This window comes from Protomyctophum parallelum (genome assembly GCF_964188405.1).
Source record: "Protomyctophum parallelum genome assembly, chromosome: 12".
NCBI lineage: Eukaryota > Metazoa > Chordata > Actinopteri > Myctophiformes > Myctophidae > Protomyctophum > Protomyctophum parallelum.
This window is the reverse complement of record NC_139712.1, coordinates 15675898-15696251: the sequence shown is the minus strand read 5'-3', so window position 1 is coordinate 15696251 and position 20354 is coordinate 15675898. Positions and strand designations below refer to the sequence as shown.

At 44.9% G+C, this 20354-nt stretch overlaps 1 protein-coding gene across 1 annotated transcript in view; it reads left to right on the top strand.

The window, feature by feature from the left end:
- bmp6 (bone morphogenetic protein 6) overlaps positions 1 to 20354 on the top strand; it is a 67040-nt gene that overhangs the window by 44932 nt on the left and 1754 nt on the right. The window contains exons 5-6 of the mRNA XM_083777835.1: positions 18005 to 18081; positions 20125 to 20235. Of these exons, the coding sequence (XP_083633961.1) occupies positions 18005 to 18081; positions 20125 to 20235 (188 nt within the window). The remainder of the gene's footprint in view (positions 1 to 18004; positions 18082 to 20124; positions 20236 to 20354) is intronic.

The window sequence follows — 20354 nt, the reverse complement described above, 5'->3', positions numbered from 1 at the left end:
CAGCGTCACATCAAAAAGTCTCACTTTGATTGTTCACCCACAACTCCTGTGGCACTCCAGTGGCAGATTTGTCTGGTTTCCAGGCTAATGAAATAGGGCACAAGAAGTTAATTGAGCTTTTGAAACAGTAATCAATATAATAATCGCTAAAGGAATAATCTATAGTCGTAGGCTACTACGACTATAGATCATTTCCGACTAATACGACTCGTAGCCCTGCGTCTCACCCATATACAGTTGATCTAGAGGGTTCATAACATGAACCCTGACATCAGTGCATATGTTTGAACAGACATCAGTGCATATGTTTGAAGTGTGGTCGGGCTATCTTACTGCGAGAGGCTTGATGAATTGGACCTGACTTCGGTACGATCTTCCTCTAATCAGCTCACATCAGATGACATTCCTGGCCATTGAATAAGGTCCAAAATGAGTAGTATAGCCATTGTTGCACCCGCACACAATGGCAAATGCATCTATACTACGTTATTCCATTTTCCTTACCCAAAAGGGCCCCCTCCCTCCTGCAGTGTAACAGCCATATACCAATACATACCTTGCGTGATGGATGTATCTGTTCATCAATGTGTCATGCCTCACATTCAGCTCGGACTAAATCCCAACACCTGCATCCTGGGTAGGAGGACGGCTCGCCTGCTGCTAATGAGTTTTAGAGCATAAGCATCTGATTGGGGAAGTCTGCGGCATCCCTCCAACCAAAGGACAAGAGGATGGGTGGGATTTTATTTCCAGTCAAAGACAAAAGACTGGACAGTGCGAGACAGACAATTAGTGTTACAGAGAGCATTTCATAATCCATGTAATCAAAGTGGAACGACAATGCAACGAAAATGCATGCTTTCTATGGAGTCAAAGAGGCCGATAAGGGGTGGTGGCTATGATGTCAGAGAGAGAGAGAGAATGAGAGAAAAACAAAAAGAGGGAGAGAATCGTTCTTGACAGGTGACCTCATATGCTGAACTCCCTCATCAACGTCTGCCTCTCACCCCTCCTTCCCTCCCTCCCTCCCTCCCTCCCTCCCTCCCTCCCACTCAGCAGCAGATGCAATGAGCAGGTATAATCCTGATGTTATGAACAGCATAAGCCCCTCGAAATTAAATCAAGCCCTAATCCTCCCACCTTTCACCCACTGCATATAAATCTGGCTAGGTTTGTAGTGGGTTGAAGCTAAGCTGATGCCGCCGTGATGCGTCATTGTGTAGTTAGCAGCGAGTGCGCCAGGCTAGCGCTCATTTGGCTAATACCTGTCTGATCCCTTGCTAATTTGACAGGTGAAGTTGAACGCTAACACTAAGCCATTATAACAGGATCTTGGCTGTATCAGAGCGGAGCCCTACACATTCAGCATATGTGTATTTCATTTCTCATATAAAGAACGCCCTGGGTCTGTGTTGAAACTGTTGAGTTTATAGCGGAAGCCAAGTGATTTACCTCCGTCTCATCGCTTGCAGCTAGTCATTTGATCACTCTACCATCCGCACGCTATACAGAAGCTTTTGTCGGGGGCTGCTACTATCTTGAGTCTTTACATTTCCTCGAAAACTCTGTCACCGAGATGTTGTTGGCTCCGTTCTTCTGTTTGCGCAGTGGTTTCTCCCTGCAGCACATGGCTCAGCGGGTTATAATATGCTGCTGCTATCACAAGGGGTTGTAGGTTAAATTCCTGCTGTGCTCGTCCTCAGTCATTGCATTAGATGAAAGCCTTGGCAAACAGAGAACAAAGACTCATCATCCATTATACTGCAGGACATCCAGAGTTTACCACATGTTCACTTCTGGCTCCGGCCCTATGCTGTCAGACCCAACCGTCACCTCTGGCAGGAGGCGCCTTAAGATGTCTTAAGACATTAAGTTAAGATGTCTTGAAGATATGATATTGATACATGAGTGATACACGTGCCACAGCCTCACAATGAAAGTTTGATGTCCAGCTCAGGATCCTCGCCACGTCATCCTGCCCTCCTGCCCTCGACCCCACATTTCACCTGGGTTAATAATGGGATTATTCATCATAATAATAAGGCTGTTGGAATAGGTATAATAGGCCAGTGTGTTTTCTTCCCTTCATCAGTGAAACTATAAAATATCACACGTTATGTCAATATAAAGCATATAGACTGGAGCATTGGAATACACAGGGTGTGTAATATTGCTGGCTTTTAATATTATAAAGTGTTACCAAAATGTGATGATGATAGTTGAACACAGGCCATATTGCACTTCTGTTCTGTTTCCATCCATTCCGTGTCCCGGCGGTGAGGAGAGATGAAAAAACCTTCTCCGAGTGTGAAGCATGCTTCAGGCGGCTCAGAGGCTCTAACAAGGACAATCTGTTAAATATGTGTCCTGGTGGATTGGACTTTACATAACCCAAAACATCAAGACCTCTCCGCCTCGCCGCTCGGGACGGCAGGGAGTGTAAATATTTAGATCCAACACAGGAAGCGGGGAGGCCCCCCAACGCCCCCCCCCCCCCCACACACACACACACACACACTACACCCCCCCACCCCCCCCCCCCCCCCTTGCGACAGCCGTGTGTCCGCAGCCAGTGGAGGCCATGGGGCCTGTTGGGATTGGACACGATGGGGAGGATCCGCTAGGAATTCAGTAGGGCATATGGTTCCAATAGCGCATCACTCACCCCAGAGACAGGGAGGAGGACAGGAGAAGAGATGGGGGGAGCATCCATCTTGTGGTGCGCTCAGGGGGAGAAACATAATGTGGACGTTGCCCCCCCCCCTCCCCTTTGTCTTCAAGGGGTAATTCACTAATAATTCATCTCTATTCTATTATCCTAACAAACACCCACCTGCCCATTAGAGGCCCTGCCGTAGCAAGCAGAAACCTGTTGGTTCTCTATTCATTTTATCATGAACAAACCTGCACAGAAATGTACAGAATGGCTTTTTTCTCACCTATGCATGGCTTGTCTCCAATTTCCAAGCAATACCTCACACTTTCCTTGTCTCTATGCTATTTTTTACCAGCATAAAAAAACTATCTAACAATATATTCCCCAAATAAGGCTTGTCATGCTGTTTTCTCAATGTCATAGTTTTGCTGAGCTGTATTTAACACAATGCTTACAGTACATGAAATGTAAGAATACATTTAATTTCATAAGACATAATGTTATATGGATATAATTTGCATTGAGAAATGTAAGTTTGGTTTTCCTTAAAGAATAATGCACAATCCATCATGCTAGTTATTTTGTACCGCTGAAACAGGTGATTATATAGCACACTGGGTAAGATAAGTTCCTACTTCTCTTCACAAATCTGCAACGAATGGTGAGGAGGATGCATTTAATATCGTGTCAAGAACGGGGATTTTTCTCCCTGTTAAACGCCCTCTCTGGAAAGCACTATTACAGTACGAACCCAGTCACACATCTCTGTGTAATAATGGGTGTTCCCTGGTTTTGGGAAAAGTGAAAAAAGGCCATACTGTACCATAGCCAAAAGAACAAAACGACACCTCTAAAGGTAATTGAGGCTTTTGTGGGGGCAGAGAGAGAGAGAGAGAGCGTGGGGGACGTAATGGGAGTCGGTCTGGGCTGTGGCTGCGGGGGAGGGGGGGGGGGTGTAGTAGGATAACGACCATCCGGGGGATGGAGAGTACTAGGTCCCAGAGCAGCACCAGTGGCCTGTAATTAGGTCTAGCCAGTCATTAGCCGCCTGCTAAAAGACTGACCACGCTAACAGTATCGCTTAAAGAATTATAATAACACGGCACTCAGCCAGCTGTGTTTTTTCATCCCCCCCCCACCACCATCCTCCCGCCCTGTTCTCCTCCCCGCCCCCCCACCCCCCATCGAGCTCCTTTTGTTTACCGTCGGAGTAATTAGACACGGCGGAGCTCCCTCGCAGGGTTTAATAACCTCTGTGATGAAAGACAGGAAGAAAGATAAACTTCAGTCGGAGGGCGGGGAGTGCTGCGTAATGAGGGAGGGGGTGGGGGGGGGGAGCCGAGGATGCAGGGAGAGGGGAAATGGAATGGACTGACACTGTTGCTTTTGTGTAGTCATGTGACGTGTGGCTGGGAGACTCTTGTCTTGTTCTTCTGGGGTATAAGACGTCGGTGTTGCCAGATCCCCATTTTCTCCAGTGTTGTCCCAAGTGTGCCAAGTCCAGACAAATGATGCGTAGCTTGGCAGGTTAGTTCAGTCAGGCAGGTATTACTTGAGGGTTTTAAAGTGGATGTGCAGTGTTATGCAAGACCCATACGATACGTCATATGCTGACGTGGCAATCAGCTGGCCAATTGGGCTGGGTATTTAAGCTCACCTAAGTCTGAGTTCTTCCTGCGTTCTTTCTGCATATGCGTTCCTGGTTGTTATGCACTGTTTGCTCCCACCGCCACCCCAGCACCACCGGTGGTCTCTAATATTATTTTATTAGAGTTAGTGTGGGGGGGGGCTTGTTAACCTATCTCCCCTGCTGTTTAATGATGACCATCTAATTGGTCGCGCTGAGGGCAAGGTCGCGCTGAGGGCAAGGTCGCACTGAGGGCAAGGTCGCACTGAGGGCAAGGTCGCGCTGAAACTACAGGTCTGGCAATGCCCATATATGGACCATTTTTTGTACGCTTTCGGGTCAGGTAAAAATGTGTGCCAATTAGTAAGGCCAGGCGGGGCCTCGGGCCAGCCCAGTTAGGGCCCAGTTAGGGCCCAGGCCCTGTTGGGAACTCTAGTTTTCACCAGCTGCTGGGTGCGGCTGCGCTAATAACTTTGAGACATCGAAGAGGAAGGACAGGTGGGGAGGGATCAACATCTGGAATGTCAGAACAGGTCAGCTCCTTATATGGAGATCTAAGGGTTTGAGGTCAGATGTAGAGTTGCTAACCGGCGTGACAGACTGACAACCATATTATGGAGGCGTGACGGACGGACTGACTGACGGACTTTCAAACTAGGAAGGGTATGCATAAGATCTGGTCATCCCAGCTTAGTAAAATGTTAAAAGTAACGGCCGATTCTACTCCATGGCTCCGAGACACTTTAAAATAAATTAGAGAAACGGTTGGATGGCACTCACACCCACGTTCTAATGAGAACAAAATCTGTCTCGGAAGAGGCACCCATCGACTAATCTAATCGGGAACCTTCCCTGTGTTTCTTCACTAGTCCGATCCAGAAGAACACAGTTTGCCGGCCACTGCTACGGAGCTGACAATGAGGTTATATCTTCTCCTTCTTCTCTGAAATCCTGCCTCAAAGCAGACCAGAGATATATCAGTAAGCAGAAACTAGCGATGGCAATGAAGGACCGGAAAGTCTGACGTGGTATATTGTGAAATCCATGATCTCTATCACGGTCGAAAAAATGATGATGATGTTGCTTCGGGATGTATTGTGTGAACATAGATTTATATAATATATCATTTTTCTCAATATTTAAAATCAGACTTAAAGGGACACTTCACCCTTTTTGCAAAAAAATATATGTTAATGACGTTTAGAAGCTTTATATCACTTTCCTGGGGGTATTTATGTGTGTAATATGTGGTTTTAGATATTTTAGATTGTAGCAGTGAGCCTGTTGTCTCTGATGTCATGGACACTGGTCTCACTACCTTCCTGGACTACAATTCCCATAATTCTTTGGTGCACTGCTCCTCCTTGTGGATAGGGGGAGAGCTGTCTTACTGAGACAACATATAGTCCAGGAAGGAAGTGAGCCCAGTGTCCATGACATCAGAGACACTGTGCTCACTGCTACAATCTAAAATATCTAAAACCACATATTACACACATAAATACCCCCAGGAAAGTGTTCTAAAGTTTCTAAACGTCATTAACATATATTTTTTTGCAAAAAGGGTGAAGTGTCCCTTTAAGTGATTAAGGGTCCGGGTTTGGGGTTTTGAAATGTGGTCCACCTACTTTGCCATATTCTTGTCCCCCTGGGGAGAAGAATCAGCCATCTTCTCTGGGCCTCCGGGGTCTGTTCTGGACCACAGGGGTGTGCATGCTAACCCCTAACATGCCCAAAGCGTCTTGTCACTGCCACCTCCACAGGAGCTTGTGTAATTGCTACTGTGGACATTTCTTCTACCACCCGAAATGGCTCCTGTTTTGACAAAGTACAGTATGACCAGTGTGTGGTTCCAGAGAATGAGGCCTGCCAGGGTTAAAATGGCTTTTGGCTTTTTTAATGTCCACCCCCCCCCCCCCCCCCCTCCCCAACACACACACACACACACACACACACACACACACATTCCTTTGTGGTACACACTATAACTTTAAATTGGCACCATTTGATTGTTATATTTTCAGAATGACAAGTGATGAATGAGATTGACTGCCTTTTCCTCATGTCAGAACGTAAGGCAGTGCAGGGGTACAGGTCATATTATAGACACTGCATTGTATAGAGAATTTAACTTAATTGCTCATATTAAAGAGATATTTCTAGTTTGTGGGTAAAAGTCATACCCATTACACCACATATGACTCCCATAAGGATAGTGACGTCTTGTCATTTAACCTCCTAATTCCTATATGCTTTGTTGTAGGACTAAGTAAGTAAGATGAAGAATAGCAGATCTACAAGTTCAAAACACGTCACATAATGATGCATTGTGAACTCGTAGATCTTCTATTTTTGCCTCCGTATTCATTTATGATTTGTATTGGGGGTGGGGAGGGGCTGGGGACCCCCGGAGATGCTTTGGCCATGTCTCGCGACCCGGGGGTCTCGAGACATGGCCAAAGCATTTCTGGGGGTCCCCAGCCAAAAACGTTGAGAATCCCTGGTGTAGAGGGAAAAAACGACGGACCAAGAGTCAATTTGTGTCTAGTTAACTACATATAGAGGGGTTAGGTAGGTGCTTTAGTTCTGTTTCAGTTTCACACAGGCCACAGAGACACAGAGATGAGTCAGCTTGACCCATAGTTAGCGCTAGCTTGTGTGAAATAGAGCTACAGCACACTGCCCATATTAATTTATGTTGTCTCTAGAATGAACATTCACTCTGTTCAAAGAAGAAAATACCTACAAATCACCCAGAAAATGGGGGTTTGCTCAAAAAGGCTGCCGAGGTACAGAAATGTCTCTCTACTTTCCACCTCCGCTCTCTTTCAAGGAAAGAGAAGGGAAGGTATATGGAGGCCTCCAGGGAGCCCCGTGCTCAGCGGTAGCTGTGTGGCATTAACTTTTTACAGGCAGGAAGGGGAGATGTGGTTTATGGGCACCACAAATCTGGGCCTTTACACTCAATGAAAGCCCACGGTAAATATCAGCTTTATTCCTCTTAAAGAGGCCTGCAGACTGTAAATACTGATGGCTGTATAAGGACAGAGAGCCGAGAGGTGTGAGGAAAATGAGCTGTGTGTGTGTGTGTGTGTGTGTGTGTGTGTGTGTGTGTGTGTGTGTGTGTGTGTGTGTGTGTGTGTGTGTGTGTGTGTGTGCGTGTGTGCGTGCGTGCGTGCGTGCGTGCGTGCGTGCGTGCGTGAGAGAAAGACAGACAGACAGACAGACAGTTCACGGGGCAAAAGAGAGAGGCCTTGCTGTGTTACAGAATGTGTACAGTGTGTCTGTCATGGTGATAAAACAGAGACAAACGTAGAGAAAGACAAAATATATTTAAAAAAAATGTGTCAAATAGCGATTCAGGGGTCTGGTAACAAGGCAAAGGCCCACTTTGACCGCTGACATGCACAGGTATTTATTCGGATGTTAGAATAATCAGGTTGACTTGACTTCTTGACATCCATCTGGTTTTACAGAAGATGGTAGGCAGGGATCATCATGGTCAGCAGCATCGCTCAGTTTTTAAAACTTGGGCCCTCGGGTGGCGCAGTGGTAAAGTATAGCTGCCCACCACCACAGGGTCTGGGGGTTAGAATCCACCGTGGTGCATCCAGCTTTGTCATGTGTCAACACTCAACACAATTCGACACACTTGACACAAATTGGGTCATGTTCGGTTGCTCGGGGGAGGGAAGCATCCTGTCTGCACCCGAAAGCCTAGTGGCCCATTTAAGATTGACTGAACGGCGACTGTGCCAACACACAGAAATGTGTGCGGGAGGAAATAACGACATAATGACTAAATTGGGGAGAAAAAGTGGTAAAAAAGAGAAGAAAATGAAACTTCTGTTGTGAGGATGTTGTTCTGTTGTGAGGATGTGAAAATCTGACTATACTTCTTGGCCTGCATAAAACAATGTGTTTCACCTACAGGCTATATTTAGCCCGCGCCTGGAGGGTGAGCTTTTGGACTCACTTGTCCTTGGCTTTAACCACATTTACCCTAGCGTGCCTGTTCAGGCCATGTCGCAATAGGCATACATTCAGCGAAAATAGCTTGTAGACAACTTGTAGACCCGTTATGAGCCTGTAGACCGGCTATTTCCATTCGGCCATTTGACTTACGACGAAGTATGTATAGGCAGGGTTTAAGTGGTTATACTGTAGCTGCATAAAAGCAAAGCTTATTTTACCTGACACTAATTTGATGTTGTATATCACGAACAATTCTGGCTATGAAATATTATCTGTGTATGTGTATAAATTCACAAATCTGTTGACTAGCATGCTGTATAGAGTGATCTGTGATCGAACCTGAAGGACCCAGTCACACTAGTCAAGTGTGGTCAGTCGTTTGGTCTTTTCAGGCCTGCAGTCGAGACGCCTCCATTACATGCTGATCCATCATTAGTCATTTAACATTAGCTTACCAACGTAGAAGTCTGGCCTGTTGTGGGACAGATCCAAGCAGCCAGCGAGGACAGGGAGCAGCCGCGAAGCTTCAGTCATGCTTCTCCACCCAGGGATTTGGCCGAGGGAGCTGCATGTCACGCACCATAAACTGGGGCTTACACGTCGGGGAGCAGGGGGTCCGTGTTTGGGTGAATAATATGGGTGTGTGCGGTTTTGAAGCGGCGTGTAAGACAGTGTTTGGAAGCAGTGTGGACAGTCTGAACTGTTTACAAAAAAACCTGTCAACACATGTTTCTAGCCAAGTTGACGGGAGTCTGTTAGATTAAGGAGAAAAGTCTGTTTGGGGCCTTCTAGCGGTGAGGTGCTTGAAGTTGAACCATGCATGCAAAACGATAACTCACCGTAACTATTAGCGCACAGACACCTCTCTAGGACACTGTCTACTACATTCTGTCAGAACTTGACAGTCAATGCAGGTTTTACAGTGCAATAAAGTTTTCTTTCAGCCCTGGGAATTCTTCTCTCAACCACGTAAACCCTTAGTTGACTGGATTCCCAAGGGCTCCATACCAGGCCCCCTCCTGTTTTTGCTCTACACAAACTGTCTTCTACACAAAAATAGCTTATCTGTGTGGAGTTTGCATGTTCTCCCTGTGTCCCCTAGGGTAGACAGGGACAAAATAAACATGCAGTAATCAACTGGTCTCTATGCTGGTCAGTCGGGGCACCTGATGGAGGGCAAAGGAACCGATTGGAATAACGTGTTCTTTTCACACGCTACGTCCTACCGGAGAGGAAACTCCCCCCTGTCAGCTAAGAAGCTCCTAACTCCTCATGCATTGGAGGAAGCATGAGCTCAGTTCGGGGCTCTCTCCATGTTGGGATACAAATGTTGGGAAAAACACTGCCTATCTGCAAAATCAAAATATGCATTTTTTTGGCTGAATGTTAGCCCAGAATAGAAATGCTAGGGTTTAAGTAGTTAAACATGTAACCTGTATCTTTCTTGTCCTACCTTTGAACCCTGGTCCCCCACGTGAATGTCAACATTTCTACAGTTTAGCTATTAAGGGACACCAACTACAGGGTTGGGTGGGACCATTAATAGCGACTTTAAGCAACGACGGCTACAGCAGTTGGCTCCGGCAACTGGAAATGGATCAGTGCTCGGTACATAAACCTGTAAACACAGCCCTTTCTACTACGGCAGAACCAACACTTACACGTAGTGTCTACAACGCCATGTCATAACCATGTTTATTGAAATTATAGCTGTCATACATTTACACCGATTGCTCCATCACCTCTCTTATGCTGTGTAATGTGTTGGCATGCTCTGAATGAAGAAATAACACTAATAGTAATACCCTATGTCATATTAACCATATGTTTATTAAAACGGTTTTTAGAATAACACAGATTGCTCCATCACCTTCCTCTTTCCACTGCTGATCATGTCCAGTGCATGTAAGAATTTATATCGGCAAGAATTAAAATATCGGCAAGTTAGCTGACACGCGACGGGGTGTTTAAAAAAGTCCCTAATGTCTCAATAGAAGAGCAGAGAGACCACTCTAACTATACAGATTGGACAAAAGAAACGTTTTGGATAGCAATAGTGTATACTGTATAGTAGTAAAACACTGCAGAATGTGCCGCAGGCTGCAGTGTTGTGCTTTCTTTTCCTTGTTAAATCTTAAAGTGATGCTTATTCCACATTTGCACATTTCCTGTTCTACAGTACAAACCAATGTGTTAGTATTGTTGAAGACTTTGACAGGTGTTCTACATTTAATTCTACCCATAGAGAGAAACAGGTCAGAGGCACATGACTCTGCATACATGTATATGAATGATAATTATATTATAATGTACGTGTATGCTTGCACGCAGACAGACATACATAACTAATTCATGCATGATTGCATGTAAGCATAGACACACACAGACAGTATACACACTAGGGCAGTGGTTCCCAAACCTTTTAGCCCGTAAACATTTTGTTTTCTAGTTTATGGAATTTCTTAGATCTTTCTTTTATTTATTGATTAAATTATTGGAAAAAACATAATTTAATTTGTTTTTTCTTCATGAAAATATTAGCTTTTTGAAAATGTTTTGAAATAATAATCATATCATCATACTATAATTCACTCAATGTCAAACTAGGGGGTTTTCATGATTATGAAGCCATTGCAAGCATTAGTTTGGCATGAAAAACACTCCTTGGCCTAAATTCGGCCATAGCCACATAGCCAAAATGTGCCCAAATGGGCTGACCTCATCACTTTTGTGCTGACCTCATCACATTTGTGATGACGGCTATGGCCGTTTTTTGGCCAAGGAGTGTTTTTCGTGCAAAACAGATGCTTGGAATGGGGTTCAGAAATATGAAACCCCCCTAGTTTGACATGTCACATGCTACTTAAAGCATGATGACAATTTTGGGAAAGTCAGTATGGTGTGGTATACAAAAATACCTTTTTTTCGCGATGTTTCCGGCAGAGCACGCCTCTCATTCTGTGGACCTTAGTGTGAATAGAGAAAACACAAATAAAAAGTACGACATGACACACATGACATCACAGGTTAATCCTTAACCGTTGAGCTTTTGGGCCTGTGGCTCCCCGGTTACTAGTAATTAAAAACTAATACAAAATTGGTCCGTGACCCGACCTTGTTTGGGAACCAGTGAACACCCATAAGGACAATACACACACTGCATATGTCTAGATCAGCAGACAGACAGGAAGGAACAGAGAACTGGGGAAACACCTGATGGTATCCGATGGGTACGGTTTGACAGCCTCCGACACGACCCCGACCGCCTCACCTTTCACTTCCTGTCTCTCACCAAATTACCCCTCCAATCAGACAGTGTGATTGTATAGTTAGTATAGTACTATGGTTAGTATAGTTATTATTATTACATACTATAGTTAGTATAGTACTATGGTACTTTATCATAGAGCAACCCCAACACTTTGGCACGGTACTCCTTCCACACACAAGTCACATGTCAAATTGACCGGCTTCATCGGGAATCGCGTGCTTGCATTTTCCTCGCCTGATATGTTCTATAGTTTAATTTATTAGTGAATAAAAATGTCCCATTAGGAATAGGGAACTGCTCACATTCAAGTATTTTTCTTTCTGAAACTGTAATGGCTACAGTACAGTTACAACACTTGGAAGAGAGGTTCATGCAGGGAAGAATAATGACACGAGTCGTCCTCATTACTTACCGGTACTTTACTTAATATTCTTCGTCCCAAGTGGGACATAAGGCTTCGACGATCTGCCTCCAGTCCATTGGGACCTGTCTTGTGCTGCATGTTGTGCCTCACCCCATGTAAGGTCCTTTAGCTCAGCTGCCACAGTTCGTCGCCAGGTGGTTTTCGGTCGACCTTTTCCCTACTGGGGTGCATCTCAGTGCAACCTTTGGGATTCGATCCTGGGCCATTCGGAGCACATGACCCAGCCATCGTAGGCGGCGTTTGATTTCCCACACAACACTGGAGCACCTGGTCATCTTGTGCAACTCTTTATTTGAGATCTTCTCAGGCCAGAAGATGCGGCAGATTTTACGGACGCATCCATTGTGGAAGGCATTGATCTTTTGCATATCCATTTCTGTCACTCGTCAGCATTCCAAGCCGTAGTCTACAGATTTTACGTTACTGTTGTAGAGTCGGACCTTTGTTCTTAGGCTGTACTGCTTCGACTTCCAGATAGGATGGAGCCTTGCAAAAACACCATGAGCCTTCCCTAACCTTGCTCTGATGTCCTTTTTTTCAATGTATTTTTATTGAGGCTCTGAAATTTCACATCTGTTCAATCGCAATATACAGTGCATATAGAACCACCCATTTTTGGAGTGGTGCAGCCACTCCAAAAAATGAAAATGACCAGCTATTTATTTGTACACCAGCCAATCCACAGAGGCCCTCGCTAACAGTAGAGTCGTAATATGAATTCATCCGCGCTAATTGCATTATGAGGTCATCATCAAGTTGAATTTCATTTTTCATAGCATTGCCCAGGCCCATACGAGCGTAAGCTACAATGAATGAAAATTGGCTTACCTTACAGTATAGAAAACTCCTGAGCTTTAATGTAACTAAGGGCCCTATGTACCCCTTATCCCTAAACATTTATTTCAATTACAATTTTGAAAAACATTTTTGAATAGTTCAAATAGCCGATCTTTAGGCACTGACGAAAATAGGGCCATTAGGCTAAGTTCACACTGGCACAACAAATCAGATTTTTGGCCTATCAGATTGGAAACATTCACTTGAAAGTAGTTTAATCCACTGATCCAGTGCTTCCTAAACTTTAGCTCAAGACCCAATAGAGAAATTAGACATTTTGCCTGGGACCCAAACTAGCAAAAATAGGCTAGCAGATCTACAAGCTCACAGTTGTGAGTTTGTTCATGATGTTACTTATAAAGATCATTGAATTGGAGCATTAGAATGCACGCCTGCAAAGCGAGATTCAGAAGCAACATGCATGGACACTATACAACCTCCTCTCATCTTAGTCCTTGCAGCAGGACATGGGGGTACTGTATGGGCACAGTTGGAACCGACATGGTGTTAAAAAAGCTACTGTACATCTGGCTACGGCAAAGCGCTCGCTGAAGACGCATCATTCATTAAGCTCAGCGAGACATGTTCACGGCTCCTGACATTTTGACCCTGGTCTGGGCAGGTCATCTCCATGGGTGTGATTACTGCGCTTGCACATGCCGTGGTCATTTAGCTCGGACAGTAAACAACTCACTCTGGCTGGCTGGCATCTTAGTCTGCATTCTCTCTGTCGTTACGTTCTCTCTTTCTCTGTGTTGGGATTTGGAAGACAACAGCACCCAGGGAGGGAGGGAGGGAGGGAGGGAGAGAGAGAGAAAGAGAGAGCGAGAGAGAGAGAGAGAGAGAGAGCATACTTGAAACGTCATTGGAAAGACTTCGTCACCCTCTTGACTTCAACATGGTGACCCGTGCCAGGAATGACCTCCTTGACTCGGAGAACCAAACGGAGCCCCTCCTCTACCTGGGACAGCCAGTCTCTGTATGGCCACGCTATATACGGAATGGAACCCAGATTAATTAAGAAGGACGACTCCAGGGCAGGACGACGACGAAGGGGGGAACCGTGAAGACGGCTGTCACTGTGTCACCACTTGTGCTCGGGCCAAACTTGCGAGCGCTGATGAATTCAATTAGGCATGCATGCAAAAAGCGCAAGAGGCACGTACAGCACACAATGAGAGCATGATCGTTTAAGGCCCTTGCTTTAGCTCTACGCCCTTGCCTTATACGGGTCTCCACCCCAGTGTGATGCATGAGGCCGTGTTGTTATTGTCCCAGTTGTGGATTCAGAATGTTTTAATCCTCTGTAACAATGGTTTTCAAAGTGGAGGCCGCTAGGGGGCACTAGGGGGACTAATTGGAAAAGAGAGGAAGATGACTCCTATCAAAGAATCTGCCTGTTATAGTGTCGCCATGAGGCTGATTTGAAACATGAAGGGCGAGTAATTCTTCCTTGGCTTAGTGGGAATGTGCAAGCAAATGTGTCACAGCAATCGAAAACTGCGTTCATGATTTGAGGCATTTGGATTTGAGTCTGTAGGAGTAATGTTTAACAAAGCCTCCTGATAGCGCTATAACAGGCCGATGTGATTATTTTGTGGCAGAGGTTTTTCTCTGGCCTCCAGGGAGTGTGCGTGCACAGTTTCACGCCGATTGGTCACAGACAGACGGACGGATATTTGTGACAACTTAGGATTTAGGATCACTGACTTTTATCTACTCTCTCTGTCCAAGCTATTCCCATTGTGAAGCTCAGCCTTTGATTGATTGATTGATTGAAGTATTTATTAACAGTTTGCAGAATAGGTACATTTCAAGCACAACTCAATAGCGAGGCCACTATTTCTATTGTACATCTTTATTCCCACCCGGGCCCATTTTCTTGCTGGGCTGTGACGTCATGTGGGTCAATCAATAGGGATTTTAAGCAACGACTGTTTTCAGGACGGCTCCGCTATGCGGAAGTACGGCGGCTATGACGCACACGCCGTAGCTGTCAAAATCGTTAAGCAAACAGCCTCCGGTGACGGCGACATTGGTTGCCATGGTGACGCGTCCATGCAGCATGTGGCAAACAAGCAAGTATAGGCACTCGACAGAGTGCAGTTCTACTTATTATTATTTTTAGAACACCCCGTCGCGCGTCAGCTAACTTGCCGAAATTGTGTTGGACATGATCAGCGGTGGAAAGAGGAAGGTGCTGGAGAAATATGTGTTATTCTAAAAACCGTTTTAATAAACATGGTTAATATGACATATGGTATTAGTGTTATTTCTTCATTCAGAGCATGCCAACACATTACACAGCATAAGAGAGGTGATGGAGCAATCGGTGTAAATGTATGACAGCTATAATTTCAATAAACATGGTTATGACATGGCGTTGTAGACAATACGTGTAAGTGTAGGTTCTCCCGTAGTAGAAAGGGCTGCGACGGAGAGCAGGTTTATGTATCGAGCACTGATCCATTTCCGGGTTGCCGTAGCCGACTGCCGTAGCCGTCGTTGCTTAAAGTCGCTATTAGGAATAGGAAGACAGAGGGACTTCATGTGGGTCGATAAATCATCATGGAGTAGGGGCCGGACTAGTCTCGTAGCTGCTCAAGCCCTCACTGTTTCTTCAGCAACACTTTATAAAAATAATAATAATAAATAGAAAACTATTATTAATATATAAAGTGTCATAGTAAATCAGTGGCATACAGTATGCTGAAGAAAACCTGCAGACTAACATTCAGTAATTGGACTAAATCTTTTATTTGCCACGGACAAATGTGCATGTAGGGACATATTGATGACCCGTGGACATATTCCCTCCCAGTTGTCACCTAAGGCCTCATTCACACGTATCAAACACAATCAAACATAATGTTTGGTAATTATTATTATTTTTTAGGCCACCACAATGCTTTTCCAATGGGAGTCACATGGTTTGACCAAACATTTGTGTTTGATTGCTGATTTCTGGTGGTGTTCTGCCCCCCCCCCCCCCCCCCCCCCCCCCCCGATCAAACAATAATGTTTGATCAAACCATGTGACTCCCATTGGAAAAGCATTGTGGTGGCCTAAAAAAACATGTTCTTGATTGGTGTTTGATACGTGTGAATGAGGCCTTTCTTATCTCCACTCTCCTCTGCCTGAAGCCTTGATGAGCCCTGAGTGTCATCACCTGTGAAGACCAGATGAACTAGATAGCCTAACGAGTTCAAGACACTATAAAAACTGGGTTGTGTGTCTTTCCTTGAGTTTGAGTTGAGTTGACGACATGGTAGGTTGTCTGTCAGGTCGAGTGGTGTTTCAGTTTCTAGAGCAGTGGTTCTTGATGTGAAGGTTATTGGACTTCAAATAATAGCAGATAGACAAGCTCATAGTGCGTTATGTGACGTGCTATGAGGTCGTAGATCTGTCATTTTTGAAGATCTCCAAACTAAAAATGCCTTTAGTTTATATCGGCTACTAAAAATGGCCCGTCTACAAGCTCACAATGTGTCACATTACTTTATTGAGGAAAAGAAGATTAACACAAATCTTCCTTCATGGGGGTCCCTGCTACAGCTGTGGCCATATACTTCAATCTAGGGGTCCTAGACATGAAAATGTTGGAGGACCACATGTCCATGTATAAAGTGTTGTGTGCAGTACGCGTGGGTGGACACACCCAAAAAAGACCTAATGAAAAAAAGAACACAGGCAAGCCTTTATGAATAAATATAAATAAAGTGTATTCACAGGTGTGATTTTAGCTCATATGTTCCTCAGATCTTAATTACACATGGCTACTCTGTTTTGAATATCATTCAAGAAGATGTCCAGACAGTGTATTACTTGTTTTAAACTTAGCCTGTACACTAAATCATATATCTGAATACATTTCAGGTTAGAAATAAGCATTGTGGCCCAGGCGGTGGCGTAACCGTCTGGGCACCCGACTGGTAATCCAGTCGCAGTGTGCCGCGGGTTCGACTCCCGGGCCCGACACGGCCTTTACTGCATGTCTTCCCCCGTCTCTCTCCCGTTTCCTGTCAGCCTACTGTCTGTCCCTTCAAAAAACCAATAAAAGGCGTAAGCCGCAAAAAAATATCTTATAAAAAATAAAATAAAAAGCATTGTAGTAACATAAAGATGCGAGGTACAGGCTGATCGAATACTTTGTTTATTGGATTTTGTCACATCAACAACATAACCCCATAGCCCAGGGTTCCCCTGCGACTCCTACAGGTTGTTTTTTGGGCACCTGCCCACAGTGCCCAGTGCCCACCTGGGAGTGGACCTGGGAGGCATAGCATTGTCATGTTATTTTGCACGCATTTGATTGATTGATTGATTGATTGAACTTGAAGTATTTATTAACAGTTTGGAGAATTACAGTACATTTCAAGCACAACTCAATACAAAAACTGTTAATTGCGTGACACCCTCCCAGTGAACGTCTTCACTGTTGGGGGGGGAAAAGAAGCAGCTGGAAACTCCATGTGTATCGGAGGAGACGTGTGTTTGTCTACATCCTCCCCAAGACCAAACAGTAGGGGTTGGCAGGGTCTGGAGGGTCTACATCCTCCCCAAGACCAAACAGTAGGGGTTGGCAGGGTCTGGAGGGTCTACATCCTCCCCAAGACCAAACAGTAGGGGTTGGCAGGGTCTGGAGGGTCTACATCCTCCCCAAGACCAAACAGTAGGGGTTGGCAGGGTCTGGAGGGTCTACATCCTCCCCAAGACCAAACAGTAGGGGTTGGCAGGGTCTGGAGGGTCTACATCCTCCCCAAGACCAAACAGTAGGGGTTGGCAGGGTCTGGAGGAATTGGCAACGCCTAAATTGGGGAGAAAATGAAAACAAGTTTCAACCCGAAGTGATATTGCCCTGTTTGTCCCTGTTTAAGTGTGGACTTGATGTCATATGAAAAAGGACTATACAGAGACATTGGAGTTGGAGCCACATGGAGGCGGGATGAGGGAGGGAAGAGGGGTGGAAAAAAAAGGAAAAATCTTGGGAATTGCTCGTGTGTCATATGTGAAAATGCTATCTGTATTGTACTGCTCTTTCCAAATAAAACAAATAATTTATTATAAAAAATAAAATAAAATGAAAACAACAACTAAACACTGAACAGTGCACGAAAAGGAAAAAAAGACAACCATTGCTCCTGCATTGTATTGACTGCTCCCAGCTCAGTAGTAACATGTGATTTGTTTGTCTTTGTGTTGTTCCATTGTAGATTTCAACAGCAGCGATCAGAAGACGGCATGCAGGAGACATGAGCTCTATGTCAGCTTCAGAGAGCTGGGTTGGCAGGTAAGATACCGCCATGGTACTGTGAGCGAGGCGTGTGTTCGTGTGTGCGTGTGCGTACATGGAGGCCCTTGTCCTGAAGCAGAGCAGAGCAGAGGCCCACTACAACACTGTTTCTCCCCCCAAAAAAACCTTTCCTAAAAAAGCAAACTTTTTCATGAATTAAAAACAATTCTATGATTGTTTTGAGAGCGTTCATGAAATCAAAGAAAAATCCAAGAAATTCCATAAATTAGAAAACAAATGTTTAAGTGGTAGTGAAAATAGCTGATCTACAAGCTCAATTTTGACGCATTAAATTTCTCTTTTGGGTCACGGGCTAAAAGGTTTGGGAACCAGTACTCTACACAAGACTACAACATACCCAAATTGTCTGCTGTTTACACTGACATCTAGAGGTAGACTGCCTACATGCTCTCATGCTCACAAACACATAGGTATATACTGTACATACAGTATAGACAAGCATTCACAGTCACACGCACAGATAGAAAGATGATAAACAACACAGATAGTGAAAAGAGAAGGAAAAGAGAGAAGCCATGCTTTTTTCACTGGAGAGAGACACTGTCAGAAAGTGTACTGTAGATGCAGGCAGACACTATCAAAATGGAGAGAGGAAGGCTTGAGAAAAGAGAAAGAACAGGTGAGAAGGAAATAAAAAGACAAATCACCAAAGGGGAGAGAGAGGAACAGAGAGAGAAGCAGAAGTGAAGAGTCAGGGAGGAAGGAAGAGAAAAGAGAGGAGTCTGCTCCCTGAGCGGTTCCACAGATGGGAGTTCATTTCAGCAGGGATTTGTCCTAAGACGTGAGGTTAACAATGAATGCTCCAGTATAGTGCATTGCTGGAAATTGATAATACGGCAGTAGAGAACCTATTCTGTGCAGGCACGTGCACACATATAGATCAAAGGGGGCTTCATGCCCCGGCCTGCCCTTTCACCTGTAAAAAGAAATGTCAAATGCCTCCCTTTCCATGCATTCAGAGGAATTGCCTTTTTCCAAACTCTCCTGAACTTGAACGCAGGATTTTACGTTGAGAGAATTTGTCGTCTCTGTGGAAATTCATGTCGCATCTCCAGTTTCTGGTGTGGGGTCGCTCCCGGAAAAAGCGGAGCTAAAAGCTCACAACGTGTTGCGCTGCGCTGCGTTGAGAGCTTGTAGAACTGCTATTTTCAAATGTTTTGGCCAAAAGATCCCTTTTAGGGAATTTCAGCCCCCATGCCTCTCTGCATATCCCTGGTTCTATCAATATATCTATAAATGCACCAAGTCACCAGGTCTCTGTGGGTACGTATGTGTGTACGTCTGTAATCCACGTAACTCGAGAACCGTTCGCCCCACCAAATTCAACATACGCGTTCCACACCCCCACAGGGAGTGCAGTACGTGCCTGGTGTCTACCACCGCCACAAAAGGCCTCTGTCCGGGATCTGGACAGACAGGGCCCCTGCCCTGGTTCCATACATGTGGACAGGGCCCCTGCCCAGGTTCCATACATGGAGCTGGCCTGTTCTGACATCACAAATTTGTTCTGACATCGGCATAGACTCCGTATTTGGGCACGCCTGACAAAGAACTTGCATCGTTCAAAGTAGGCCAGTGCCCAACGGGCACCGCTCTAGTATAGTAAATGTGATCACACGCACATTCATCATTGCCTGAACTTATCCACATACAGGCAGCTGACATCACACTGTCATCTCGTCTGACTCTAGGTCTAACTTTAGTTACATTCTTTGCTGAATGCTCGACCCAGAATAGGGACAGTCGACACTGCTATCTCGACATTTCTGCATATTGAATGATATGTACAAATGTTTTTATTTTGTTGATGTTGTGTGGTGTCCTTTCTCTGAGTACACACACTCCAAAACAAAGTCCTAGCAATCACTAATATTGTTGTGGCAATACTACGGTAGTCATGAATCAGATGCCATATCATGTCAGTATCATGGACAACGATCATGATCAGTATTATGTCAGTATCATGATGATATAGTATTATGGCAGTATCATGGAGAATGTATTTTCTTTCTCTGTCAGGATTGGATCATTGCTCCAGAGGGGTATGCAGCCAACTACTGTGATGGAGAATGCTCCTTTCCCCTCAACGCTCACATGAATGCCACCAACCACGCCATTGTACAGACATTGGTAAGTAAAGAGGCTAGCCCTCTTGTAGGTGGACAGTGAGCACTCTACTTAAATAAACCTTTTGAGTAGGCCTATCTGTACTTTAGTGTTTGTATCTTTGGAAACTTATGCCCTTAATT